Source organism: Sinocyclocheilus anshuiensis, unplaced genomic scaffold, assembly GCF_001515605.1.
Source record: "Sinocyclocheilus anshuiensis isolate Anshui unplaced genomic scaffold, SAMN03320099.WGS_v1.1 scaffold1017, whole genome shotgun sequence".
NCBI classification, from domain to species: Eukaryota; Metazoa; Chordata; class Actinopteri; order Cypriniformes; family Cyprinidae; genus Sinocyclocheilus; species Sinocyclocheilus anshuiensis.
The window spans coordinates 250,741-265,338 of NW_015554130.1; the positions used below are offsets into that span (position 1 = coordinate 250,741).

Consider the following 14,598-nt stretch of genomic DNA (forward strand, 5'->3'; position numbering starts at 1 on the left):
ACAAAAGTATCCAAAGCATGTGTACATAAATGCACTCATAATGCCAGACATCTGAAACAAGCTCTGAGTGTTAAATCTAAAAATGAAAAGACCAGCAACACTAAAGTTTAACTGTATAAGGACAAAGAATCTGATTGCGTTTGACTGAACTGAGCCAAGTTTTATTTATGTTTTATACGCATGTGTTAGTTTCTTAACATACGTCAACCCTCTAACTCACCAGATTCTTGTGACCCTGAGCTCAATTCAGCCTCATACATATCAGAAAACCCTGCTGAATTTGTATGCTAAAAATAACGTCTCTACATCACAGAGTAGTGTGGCTAGGGGGTAGTAGACCAAGACAAAGGTAAATTCTAACTTTCTAATTATAGTCTCCTGCTGGAATGGATATGTATTTGTCTCTATGTGTGTAAAAGCAACAATGCAGATGTAAATTCTGAGGAAATTGCAAATAAAATGTTTCCCCTAGGCCTCCAGACTAAAGACTGGCCAGACAGGGTTAGTTTGTGTAGTTGAGAGTGTGTGTGTGTGTGTGTGCATGTTGGGAGATGTAATCGGATGGATGATGGCCTCATGCTTACACAGTCACTGGTATATCTGCCAACAAAGCAGTAACAAACACATACACATAATTACGTTTGTTTAATTTTTACATAGAGTCTATAGCTTCCATTTTTGTAAGTATCAACATATAATAGCAGAAATATACAGCAGGTAGAGCCAATCAAGCTATTTTTATTTCACTTTATTCAAAGCAATGTTAAATAGATGATTGTTATGCTGAATAGTTGCCATTGCGTTGACATATATATCTTGCAACACACCATTTAATAAGAAGAGGTTAATTCTATAAACATAAAATATACCATAAAGTTCACATTCATTAAAGCAAAACTATTTTCTGTGAATCCTCTGACAGTTGCACGTTCTGCTATTAAAGGTTAGAGTGATATTAGAGTGAATTCCTTGACTGAAGTGTTAGTGAGTGGTTCACTCTCATGTGATTAGTTTGCATTATGAAGCACTTAAAACTAATTCAACCCTGCAATAAAAACATAGAATGTGTTTCTAAATGTAAAAAACACATCAGTGTCTGCATTTAAAACAGAGACATAAAACTCTAATTCATTCAGCTTTCACACAACTAAACACACTCTCTCTCTCTCTCACACACACACACACACACACACACATATATATATATATATATGTATATTTGTGAGATTTAGTCAGTAGAAAGAGTTTTGAGATCAATTTTGTGTCTCTGGAAAATAGTGTGATCTGTGACATTATGTTGAAAATGTTTAAGTTTTTTTGTGTCTATTTGCACATTGTGGTTTTATTTTTTTATTTATTTTTTTATTGTGATACTCAAAGGATGATTATTCAGTAATTCCATGAGTTACATGTACATTTCAGACATCTATTCATTTAAAGCTGCAGGTTAATTGAGTGAAATCATTCGATCTAAATTGTTGCTACTATGACATATCTTCATTTAAAATAAAGGCAATTAAATCTAAATATATTCATACCCCACTAGTGGAGTATAATGGCCTCTTTGAAATATTTTTACATTTTGTGCTATATGAGAACTAAATTAGCAAATATTCCAGACATCAAATTTTATTGTGCACAAAACAGATGGATAGATATCAGAACAGAAAACAAGGAGCAGATAAGGTTAATGTGAAAGGTGGATGTGGTGAAAGAGAAAAGGAAATAAACATTCTACAGAAAAGGAAGTAAATCTGATGATGGCTTAAGGGAAATTACTGGCCAAGTCTTAATGGGTGGGGGGGGGTTCGGTGGACTACCACCTTCCAACTGGTCTGTGGTCTTTTGTTCTCCCTTTGGACAGTCAGATAACAAACCAAATAAGAGTGGTCCTCATTAGCCCTACACTATTTCAGATCTCAAATAACCTCTGGAGTCACCAAAGACATCCTGTCCTGGTGTGTGTCATTATATTAAGTGCACTGGGCTCTCAGTGATGGTGGAACAAAAGTTGGTTCCTTGATGAACCCCTGATTGCACAATACAATAAAGTGACTGCATATGGTAATATAAACTGTGCTGAAGTGGAACAGATTGTTTTCCAAAGTCCCTTTGTTTAAATAAAAATTTGGACACAGGGATTCTTTTTGTTTTGTTTTGAGTACACTAGTCTAACTGATTTAGAGTTAAACATAAAAACAATTAGAACACAGAGGACTTGGACAAGAACTTAAATGAAAACTTTTAACCACTTCAGAATTCATGTTTTGGGGGAACGCTGCTGTAACAAATCATATTGAAACATATTTAATCTCACATAGGCCTAAAACCTGTTTAAAAGGACTGTTACCATAGTCTGCTGCAAAGAGAGTAGTGGTGTCAAATTGCCCTGTAGTTTCACTACCGTGTTAAACCTGTGGCATGTCACTGACCTCACAGGTTTGTGCTGTTTTGAACTTTTGCTGTTAAATGGTTGTTAAATGGTAATGTGGGGAAACAACAGGGTCTGGAATAGCACAAGCAAAATGTGAAAACACAAAGAAATGCAAAGCACTTATTAATTTAGCTATTTTACAGTAATATTTATAGCCTGATTACATTTGTTATTTCTACATTGACTGCAAACTTTATTTATTTTTTTGTCGCACAGCTGCAATTATAAAACTTTTCCACATGTTCAATATTAAAATCAACAATATTATGATAACTTAGACACAGCCTATTTTATGCAATGGTATTTATCTCCCATCTGTGGGAGAAGCTGGTCTGAAATTCAAAATATTAATTGCAAATATAAATCAAATTACAAAAAAATTTCACATAGTTTTAAGTGTGGTTGATATTACTATGGTAAGTTCAGCCAGAAGTGAGACATTAAGGTAAAGTAAGACAAACAGGTTTCATGACCAACTGAAAGTTGACAATCATTACTTGCTCCAAGGGTCTTGTTTTCAAATGTTTTCATTTGCCTGCCATCATCAGTGTGGACATATAGTGCAGACCTTTATAAATGATGAAATTATGTGAATTATATACCCTTAATTAAGGTTTTCAGACAACACTTAAAAACACAAAAGTTAAATTGTTGCACGTGAACAAAAGTAGCCTGAAGAGGTTGCTATAGCAACAGTACGCTATTCGAGCGCTTGTAGATATAATAAATAAAAAGAATCACAAAAAACTTTAATGGTTTCTTTAAAACGTAGGAAGACAGTTGACGGTTATAGCTAACTGTTCTAGATGAGCCAACAGAACATTTTGCGCGAGAAGAACATCAAGGATTGTTCCCCGAAAATTGCTGTCGGAACCCTTAACTGTCTTAGTATAACTCTCACAGTAAGGAAAACCGTACAGATTCTAGAAAAAGTGCAGAAGTGCCTGAAATATACGCATCTAAGTGGAGCGCAGAGTTACGCGTTGATCCTTTACTGGTGCGAGATCAGCGCACAGTTGCGCGCTCGACTCCGCGCTGGCATTGCTGCCAGCCTCAGTCACTCTTTAACACCGCCTTTCGTGGGAGGCAACATTAGACACCGGCTGAACTTAAGTACTTCGCTGTTGTCTCACATCGTTCGTTTCGCTGAATTAATCCTAAAGCGTTTTCCAGGTGTTTTCTTATGCGCACCAATAATAACTGTGACACAAGGACACCCCGTTATCGCGACGTTAACAGGTAGCCAAGGGAACGGACAGCACTGAATGATTTGTTATTGATATCCTGGGAACCCAGAATACTCTTAAAAGTCATCGATCTGGAAGGAGGGTATCTTTCTCACGGATTTGATGGATGTTTGAGCGGTTGGTGATGCCCATTTATATCATCGATCGCAAATTTCCAGAGACACCTGGTGAGTCTGTTACGCATGCTGCACATGGCTTAGAAACATGGTGTGCTGACCAAGATATTTCATTTAGACACTGCTTGGGAAATGCTAAAAGTTGTTATTCTCTGGTTTTATTTAATAGTATTTGTTGCTATGTCCTTATTATATATTAAAATACACACTGCTCTGAAAGTATGGCTGGACTGCATACTTAATGCGTTTCAGTATTTAACCGCCTTTAAATAGCGTCTCAGATAAATGAAAATATAACGTAAATCTAAAATTAAATGCTTAATTAACAACTCTGAACTGTTGATGTCCATGTTCCTTGGCAATTTAACGACTTTATTTATTTATTTATTTATCTATGTGGCATTTATGTTAATGCTTGTCACCTTCAAGTAGTGTAAAACATTTTACTGTACATCTGTAACTAAGTGTTTTTTCTCTTGCAAATATTCACATATTTGTTTGTTACAAATAAAAGTAGTTAAAAAATGTGTAACACTGTTTATACAGTACAAACTACCCTATAGTGTAACACAGTATGCATAGCCTATAGGAAACAGCTGACAATCAAAACAGCAAATGAAATTGGAAACAAAAATTAAATACATTGTTGTCTCATTTTGTGCAGTCTTTAGAAGAATATTGAAAGTGTTACAGATCTTCATCTGATCGGTAGTGGTATTTCTAGTTTTATATAAACGTTAAATGCATATATAAATAAGGTGGTTATGGGTATGTATGAAGGTGTTTTTGTGCATGTAACTGATTTCTAATTCAATTCAATGGTGGTTTTACAACTCGCCACATGCTACAACACTCTCCAAACACTAAAACACTAATTTCTACAGCTGAATTATCATGGGCTGAAATGTAAATTTAAATGCATCAGACATGTTTTGCATATTGAGAAACCTTATATGACATAGATGTGTTATCTGCTCAGGTTGTCCCAGATAAATGTTCTAAAGTGACATACTGTGTGTGAGGACATAGAGATGGAGAAAAGTACATAACATGCAGGACCCGTAAGCTACAACAGTGGTGACACCTCCTCACTGAACACATGATAAGCCATGTGGTCATGAGCGTTTCATCTCAGATCAGCACAACATGCTCAACCAATCTATTGTCACTGATAGACTTTTATAAACAGTTTTTTCAAAACATCAAATAATGGAAAAAATCAGGCATTTAAGTCTCCGGCCTGTTGCGTCTTTTACATCTTTGAACATGTCAAACCTCCACGACTGAAGAATCTGCACTAATATTTATCTGTCAGTTGATTTAACACAAGATTGAGATTGTTATATATCTTAAGTTTTGAGATATGTGAAATGAACTCTGAATGCAACAAACTCATTACTCATTACTTATTCACCATCATGTTCCTGTTGCTGAATGACATTGCTCTCTGTCATGTTCCTCTTAAAATGAACCCTGACGTCCTCATCATTTTCATTATAGTTTATAAAGCCCTAGAAAACAAGATATTATAGTTCTGCTAAGGTGTTTTAAAGATGTCGCAGAGTACAACAGACAATTTGACAGGTGTTAAAAGAAGCCTGACAAACTTAGTCCAGCTTTGCACATCTTGTTGCTGATATTGTAGTCAACTAAACATAAAAACGATGTATTTTTAATAGATATACTTTTAGATACTAAAAGTATTTAATAAATAGGTTTTGTGTTTAAAGAAAATGTGTGTTCCTAAGCATTTAACTGTACATGAATGTTACATAATTAATAAGATATTTTATAAAAATCTAAAATGAAGCAGTATACATTAATATGTATAATTTTATGTGCATTTTTTGTACATTCTATTTTAAAAAACAACACAAAGAGTTAAAGCCTTTTTTTTGCATTATAGTACCAACTAAATATTCAGAGACAACTATAAGTCATGTTGATTTCGCTAAACAGTATAAACACTGTGGCTGTGTGACACTGTCCTTCACCTTTTCACCATTGTCAAAAAAAAACTTTCAAACTTTTAAAACAAAATGTGTCATACATTTTATGGCCAAATCCTGCCTTAGCATATGCTTTATTTCCCAACAAAATTTGTTTAGCTCATTTGGGCATATTTATATTATTATTAAAGTCATCTAGATCCCCTTTTGCATACCCCCTGATACATGGCACCAATAATTTTAATCTAAAAAAAAAAAGGTATAGTGTCACTCACACCACATGGAGATCTGAAAAGCTGCAGTATAAAAAGGGATAAAATCAACACAGGCTTGCTGGAAAAAATGCACATTTACGTACAGTGTATATATATATATATATATATACTCCAAGAACCTACGTACAATTCACTGTAGTTTCCAAATTATAAATTATAAATAATGAGAAAGGACAGATTATTCTATGAAGGCTTATTTTCACATAGTTCCTTGCACTATGTTACTATGTTATAACCTCTTTTTTCACATAATCAGCTCCATATGTATGGCTTTTCTGACATATAGTAAACTTGCTAGGTAGTTCACCTGTTACAGCAATAAAAGAACACAAACACTTGTAAAGACAAGCTAAAATGCCATGTTTGTTTCAGCAAATGCATTTTCATTTCACGTCTGCTTTTGTTAACACGATCAGTTAGGTTTAGGGTAGGGTTTAGTGAATGTGATACTGTCACGGTCCTGGACTTTTATTTGTGTTTCCTTCTGTTTCTATTCTCCCCGTTTAGTTCTCTGTTGCCGGTTATTAATGTGGATATGCTTTTGCTTTGCTGTTTTGGAATTCATCTGTTTGTTTCCCTGTGGATTTATTAAAGACTGTGTAATGAAATATTCTTCTTCGTCATGCGCTTATACTTAGTTTAAGCAATCTGTGACAGAATAACCAGCCCTAAACAGAATAACCGGTGTGTGCGTCCACGTTTGCTTTTTGTTTTTTGAAAGTTTTTCTTTTATTTATTATGGACTATCCCGAATTCCTTCTCCTCCTGCTGGAGCAGGGAAACCGCTCTCTTTAGGCCCATACTCTGATCTTTGCAGAGAATGCCAATATCACGCAGTACCCGGACAGCTGCCTGTGTTCCTTTTACCAGGCGAGCCTCAACACCGCTACACAGGCAAAGTTGTCCGGGAAGGGTCCTCTGGAGAGCTTCGCCACCTTCGTGGAGTGGGTGCTGGCAAGCTGTAACTCGCTGGTGACTGCTTACTACGCTGATGAGGAACTCACCAGCCCCACTCCTGACCCAGAGCCCAGCCAATCACCACCCAGCTGCACGGAGCAACAGCCAGAGCCCACCGCAGATGGAGAGCCAGTGCCTGCCGTGACCGACGAGCCATCGCTAATAGGAGCGACAGAGCTGAGGATCACCCCAGAGCCAGTGCCTCACTTGACGTCTGACCAGGTGTGTGAGCTGGCAACGAAGCCTGCCAAGGAAGATTACACAGTGGAGAGAGAGGGCACGGAGGAAAGCCTCGCCCATCTTCTCCCGTCTTCTTCTGAACTCTCTGCCTTTCCTCTTACGGCCAAGGAGGCAGTTTATAAACTGTTTGTCTGCCCTGAACTGTCTGTCATCCCTGTCACGACCCCTGAGGTCGTTCTCCTGTCCGCCACGCTCCCTGTGCTGGAAGTCACGCTTTGATGTGTGTGGGCGGCATACACCTTCCCAAAAAGTCCCGTCCATCACAAATTCCCACCCAGCCTCCCTCTCCCACCTCCTCTCAGCCCATCCTCAGCTCTCCATCTGTTGAGTGGATTCGCTTTGGGTCTGTCAGTCTCCAACTCTACTGTGGTCTCTGCCTCCGACCTCCGAGGCCCAAACTCTGCTTCGGTACATCGACCCAGCGGCTCCACCATGGGTCGTCAGTCCACCAGCTCCGCCGGGCTCCCTCGTCCCTCCGGCTCCGCCTTGGTCGGTCATCGACCTGCCCTCGCATTGGGACTACACTCCTTCGACTTTGCCTTGTCCCTTTGTCCCTCTGGCTCCATTGGACTCCTCCCTCCCTCTGGCTCCAACTTGGTCCTCTGTCGCTCTGGCTCCACCGTGGCCTTCCGGATCCCCGCCTATGCCTCGATCGTCTGAGCCATCTACTCCGCCTTGGCCCTCAGGATCCTCGGTGCCTCCCTGGCTCTGCGGCTCTCCGTCTCCATCCTGGGCTCCTCTACCACCTGCTCCGCCGCTGTCAGTCGACCTCCTGGAGTCATCAGCCCTTCCTCCACTATGGCTCCTCCCTCCATCGGCTCCACCGTGGGCCGCCTTAATGTCTACGGTCTGGGTCCCGCCAGGCTCCTCCTGCTCCGGCTCCCTCCTGTCTTCTCCCTGGCTCCTCCCACCGTCTTCGAAACCCTGGATCCTCCTGTCTCTGTTCTGGCTCCTCCCTCCGCCATGGTTCCTCCAAATTCCTCTGTGGCTCCTCCCTCCATCGTCACCCCCTGGTCATCTGCCTGCCTTCCTGCCTGCCCTTCGCCGTCCCCCCTCTCATCCTAACTCCACTCCTTTGTCTTCCTCCAAAGTCCCCCTCTGTCCCTTGTTTTGTTACAGCACGAGGTCGTGCCTGGACGGAGGGGGAGTATTGTCACGGTCCGGGACTTTTTTTTGTGTTTCCTTCTGTTTCTATTCTCCTCGTTTAGTTCTCTCTGTTGCCAGTTATTAATGTGGATATTCTTTTGCTTTGCTGTTTTGGATTTCCTCTGTTTGTTTTCCTGTGGATTTATTAAAGACTGTGTATTGAACTATTCTTCTTCGTCATGCGCTTATACTTAGCTTAAGCAATCTGTGAGAGATAAGTTATTTTCAAACGCAAGAGACAATCAACGTTTTAGCACCACTCACTGGATATTTAATTTCCGAACTGCCAGTAACCAACGTTATAAAGACACATTTTTCCAATGAGCCTAGGTTTAAAATTCAAAATGTTTTAACATCTTACTATCTGACATGTTTTGTCCTCAAATGCCATCAGATGTGAGTGTCTGCTTATCAGTTGACATCACTTTTTTTGAGTATTAGCATGAATCTTCACATTTTCTGTTCCTCTTTTTTTCAGTTTGCTCCATCTACAATCCGATTAAATTTACTTATGTTCAACATTAGTTAGCGAACAAGCAATAGTTTAACAAAGTGATTCACTAACAGAGTAGTTTTGATGTTGCTTTAAAGATTGTATTGTTGAGGAGGTTAAGGCTGGTGGTTTGGGTTTGTTGCAATAAAAATACAATATGTGACATTCCTTAAATGCATTTTATAGCACTCACACCTCTCTCCATGGACTAGTCATGTTGTACCAATCCTTAACATGTTTTGTGCAACAATTTATCTTATGTAATAGTGTTTATGAGAGGTGAGGACAGGTTTGAAAATGCAGCACAAGCAAACATGGAAAGAAATTAATACCATGGCAGATGCAGAAATCTGATGTCCCAACTGGCACCGTTTGAAGTGCACTGTGAGACTTGTAAATAGAATGTAATTGCGGATGCCTTGTCAAGTATTCCTGTCAAACTTCAGCCAGAGTACAAAACCACAGAAAAGAGCTTCTGGAGATGCATTTTTTTTTTCACAAGAACAAAAAAGTCTGTTAAAGGTTTGTCTGTTATTGTGTCTATAAAGTATTTAAAGCCTAGCATAAACATTGGGGTTATATTGCTGAGTTTACCAGCATCAAAAGTTCAGAAGCCTGATCAAAGACATTTAAGATAAAAGTGTAAACAGTGTGATTTAGTTACAGTACAGTATTCTCTATGAGCTGTACAAGCACAACAGTTTCCGAGAGCTGTTATGCATACATTTTGATGGAGAAGTCATCTGGAGGGTATGAGGATGTGTTTGTCTTAACAGACATGCTTAGAGGATTCACCATTGCTGTGCCAGAAGCGAAGCAGACGGCAGATATTATAGCCAAGTCTGTGTTTCACCATCGTGCCAACAAAAAATCAAACAGAAGCTCTTACAGTAAAAGCTGCACTGAAGCACTAAATTTGCATTTTGGGTGACCCTCACAGTTGAGCTCCAACCTAGAATCTTTGAAGCAAGTGCGAGGCAACTTTCTCTTAAGCATTAGATTGCTAATTAAATTCTAAAGTCTCTGCCACCCTTAGGGTAATTGTCACTGTGAAATATCTATGGAATTTGATCTAATTTACTACTAATTACTAAGATGTTGTGATCTTTTTCTGAAAAACATGTTTTCTGAAAAACATGGAAAAAGCACTCACTCTAGCTGATGATAATTACTAGTTGCTTTTCCTGTTGTTTCTTATTTACTGGATAAAGATTAAGATTCTACCTGGGAAAATATTTTAGAACTTGGCATAACTAGAAAAATGTATAGGGTAAGATGCCTCCCGGGCAAGATGACGCCCTCCTAAATTTTTTAAGGCTGGATACGCTATTTTTATTTTAATCTGCATATCAATATTTGTAAGATTTAGTCAGTTAAAACAGTTTTGAGGTTATTTTATTATTTTGTGTCTCTGGTCCTTTTTTGTGTAGGCTATTTTAAATTTGAAATAAAAAGGTAAAATTAGACCTTTGAGGAAAGAAGGTGGAAAAACATGCAAAAGCAAAATTAACACAAGACAAGGAACTGAACAAACTGAAGGCAAGATATAAACAATGATGAGGGTTAAAACAAGGCACAGTTGGTACTAATCAGTTAACTCTGGAAACAAACTCTGGGTAACTATGGAAACAAACTAGAAACAGGATTAAAGTAAACAGGGACTATCTTTGATGGGCATAAAAAACAAAAAATCATTCAAAAGTAAAAAATTGCTTTCAATGTTTAACCTTGTATAATTGTCCCCCTCTGGTTTATGTTATTTATTTGTTTGTTCTTAGTTTTAATTATTTATTCATTTATCTATGTATTTTTTACTTTCTATCTTGTATTATTTTTTTTGTATTTTGTGCTCTATTGTTTTTGAGGTTGTTGTGGTTATATGCTTGTTTTAAGTGTTTTGGCATTAATAAAAAAATAAAAAATTAAATAAAAATACTTAACGAGAAAAAACAAAACAAACAAAAAAAAAACACAGGAACAATGAATTACAAACTAAAAGTCCATGAAAATGAAAAAAGAATTAAATCAGATTAGATGCTTATTTAGATGCTTACATTTAAATATGTTACAATTTAAAAGTAAATGCATTCTTAAAGGGGCATCTTCATCTTACCCTATTCATTATAAAAATGCCCATGGAGATATATTGAAGAATGTTTTTTATTCATTGTGCATTTTGTGTGGACTCCACATTCATTGTATGGAAAACAAACAAAATATTTTCTTATATAAATAAATAAATAAATAAAAAGATAGTCTTTCCCTGAGGTTTATGCCATTGGTTGAGTCAGTTTTGCTGTAATGGGGTGGTTCGCTTTGGGGACATCAACCTGTATGTATGTATACAGTATGCCATTACTTCATGGAGTAAAAACATGATTCATTTTCTTAAAGTATCTATTTAGTATAAGTTTGGTTTGTGAACACACCAGCATGACTGTGCTGGAAGAGACTTCCTGTTCCTTAGTCCTTCAGGGAGATGCAGTACCCCCACTAAGGCGGGTTGGTTCCCTGCTGATCCACATACGTCAGACGACATCCGATCTGGGGGTCCTGGGACTCTCCATGCATGTCAGGATTATGCCTGGTGTGGCGAGTGACGCATCAGTGTTGCTAAAGAGACTTTACTTTTATTATCCATAAATACAACAGAAATTGAAAGAAACCAGATTGTGTGAATGTGAGATCGCTTCAACGTATGTATGACTAGAGTCAGTGAGTCAGTGTGAATCGGGAGTGTGTGTGTGGCGTGACGGGATCAATGATTAATTCTCTGTTGCAAAAAACTTAACAGCTCAAAGTGTGGACTGTGCATGTCTGAAATCTGTAAAAACAGGTACGTTCTGTGACGAAGGACAGGAGATATGTGTTAAGAGAGACCACGCTCAAAGAAACCACTGTGAAATTACCTGTACTTGAATTCCACTGAATCTGAATTTCTTTAACTCTTTTTAGGTGAGTTTCTACAGGCTGCCCCAGAGGGACAGCAGACCATGGCTGACAACAACACTCAGAAAAAAAAGCCCCACTGGACGTCACTGGAGATTGGTCTTCTGACAATTGTATCGCTGCTGTTTGTCATTATTGTGGCCCTCATCATCCTCTTCATCACACAGAGTGGCAAAGGTGAGTGCATGCGATTCTTTGTGCTATTGTGTGACAGAAATACAGGCAGTGCTGCTTTTAAGTTGCCTTTTCCATTGTGGTCAATATAGAAATTATTGGAAAAGCTAAAGTTCCCTAGATGGATTTGGAAAGTCAAAGCTGATGAAGACGCCCTTGGTTCTGATTTGCTTCAGACCTGTCGCAGTCACGAGTAGATAAACAAGGAGAAACAGTTCTGCCCTGAGCTCTGATCATGTCCACAGTGGGGAGTCAGAGGACATGCATAAGCTGTTACATAGCCACTTAGGGTAATATCACAGACTAGGGTTGGGAGAGATACACAGTTTTGTTCATCGCTGTAGATGTACCTTATCTAAATAGAATTTAGTAAAGATATTGCCCACAAGATAAACTCGATATGTGGTTAAGATTTTTTTAGAATGTGAATGAAGGAATGGTAATATCTTCCTCATAATATGGAGAATGTATGTTGACATAATTAGAGGTCACATTTCGCATATTCCTTTCACAGCAGTTGCAGAACATGTGAAGGACAGACATAAAAAAGAGGGGAAAAACAAAATGAGCTGTCTGTTATCTTCTGTTTATGTATTTCTTCAAGAAAAAAAAAAGATTAGTCACAAATCAGACGTTCCCAACCGATTTCCCTTTATTTCAACCTCTTTATTAGCATGACTTTTTGTTACAGTGTTGTCAAAAAAGAAAAGCTATAAGAAAATAATAAAAAGTCATAATAAAATAGAAGCATATGCTTAAACTTGATCTTAAATATGGTGCAAAGATGTTTTGCTGCTGGCCTTCAGCAATGTCATCTCTTTACTTTTTGTACAAATTACAGTATTTCATACTTACTGAGCTTCACTGTTTATCATATTCCACCATATACACTGCTGTTCAAAAGTTTGGGGGTCAGTAAGGTTCTTCTTTTTTTTAAAGAAATTAATGCTTTTATTCAGTAAGGATGCATTAAATTGATGTGTGACAGTAAATATGTTTATAATGTTAGAAAAGATTTCTACTTCAAATAAATGCTGTAGTTTTGAACTATCAATGTATCAAAGCATCCTGAAAATTTGTATCATGGTTTCCACAAAAATATTAAGCAATACAACTGCAAAAATATTAAGCAATACAAATGTTCCTTGAGCACCAAATCGTCATATTGCTGATAACCGAGAATGTGGGATTGTGTCTGTGAGTGTGTTAAATCTCCCATAGTCGTTTACTGGTCTTCAGAAATCAGACAAAACAAAATGAAAAATATTAATTGTTACATTTAGCTACACTGAACAAAGTTTTAAAGTTCAAAAATTACCGCAATTTAATTTACTTACAGATCTCTGACACAATCTTACAAACTTCCTGCAGTTTTAAGAGATCCCCCCTGTTGGAAAACTCTACTCTATGCAGCCAAAAAATGATGAACCTAGTATTAAAAAAAAAAAAAAAAACCTTAGAAATTTAGACTGTCTCTGTATCAGCTATAAAGGCTGGATCTCTACATGAAAACACGTAAAACTGGTGTTTCGTGGGAAGCCCTGGAGTGGTTCTGTGGCCAGTAAAGCCTCTCAATTATCCAGCTCAGAGTACATCACTCTCTATTTCTTTAATGGCCTATTATCAGCACATGTGGAGGAAACTACAGTCTGACAGCATATACTAAGCATTCTAAGCGGCATTCACGGTCATGTTCTGCACATTTAAAGGTGAAGTACAAAATGTAGCTTTACCGAAATACAAAATACTTCACCTCTACCTTTATGTGATTTCTAAGCTTTCAATATAGTTATTAGGTTATATTTTATACATTATCACTAATAATCTAGTATTTAGACTCTCTTTAGGGATATAGTTCACCAAAAAAAAAAAAAATGGTCAGTTTCCTCACAAATTACAAATACACTTGAAAACTTTTTAAAACTACTTTTATACTACTGCAGCTGCCTGGTTTTGGTTATACATAGGTATTCATACATAACATTAAAAGGTACAAAAACATATTTTTTGAAAATTTTGATTACAGATCAAACATAAAATGTATTATGTTTAAGATCATTTTATGGTGCGCCTGTGGTGTACTTTGGTGATTTTTTATTCACTGCAAACTGCTGTGTCCCATGGCAAACTAAATAAATATTACATAAATAATGGTAAATGATTACAGAAATTTAATTCATTTTAAGATTTTAAAGTGTAGTCTTGTTTAAAATCATGTAATTCTTTGAAACGAGCTTGCTCCAGAAGTCACCCAGAACCGAATTAAATGTTAGAATTTCAAATTGAGTAAATGAGCCAACTGCTTTTAATAAATGCAACTGAAAAATATAATCTCATTGATTATAAATACAATAGAATCAATCCCAATTAAGTGCATGAATGAAATATTCATTGATTAAATAAGGATTTGTTGTATGTCTGTAAACAAAAGTGATTTACATTTTAGATGCTGTCATTATTATTACTGTATGTTTTACTGTCTGTGCAAATGTAAAGAAATTTATGTGTGGTAGAACCACATTTTATGTAAAATACATGTGAATACTCTCAATATCACGTTGGCTGCAGGGATTTTAAGAGAAGACTCAGACTTGTCAAGTAGTGTTAACTAGTCATGA

The 14,598-nt window shown here is 37.3% G+C and overlaps 1 protein-coding gene across 1 annotated transcript in view; it reads left to right on the plus strand.

Annotated features, from left to right (window-relative positions):
• Positions 1 to 3,595: 3,595 nt before the first annotated feature.
• Positions 3,596 to 14,598, plus strand: part of LOC107670267 (neprilysin) — a 49,389-nt gene continuing 38,386 nt past the window's right edge. Inside the window, exons 1-2 of the mRNA XM_016462812.1 lie at positions 3,596 to 3,848; positions 11,813 to 11,983. Coding sequence (XP_016318298.1) covers positions 3,788 to 3,848; positions 11,813 to 11,983 — 232 coding nt within the window. The 5' untranslated portion in view covers positions 3,596 to 3,787. The remainder of the gene's footprint in view (positions 3,849 to 11,812; positions 11,984 to 14,598) is intronic.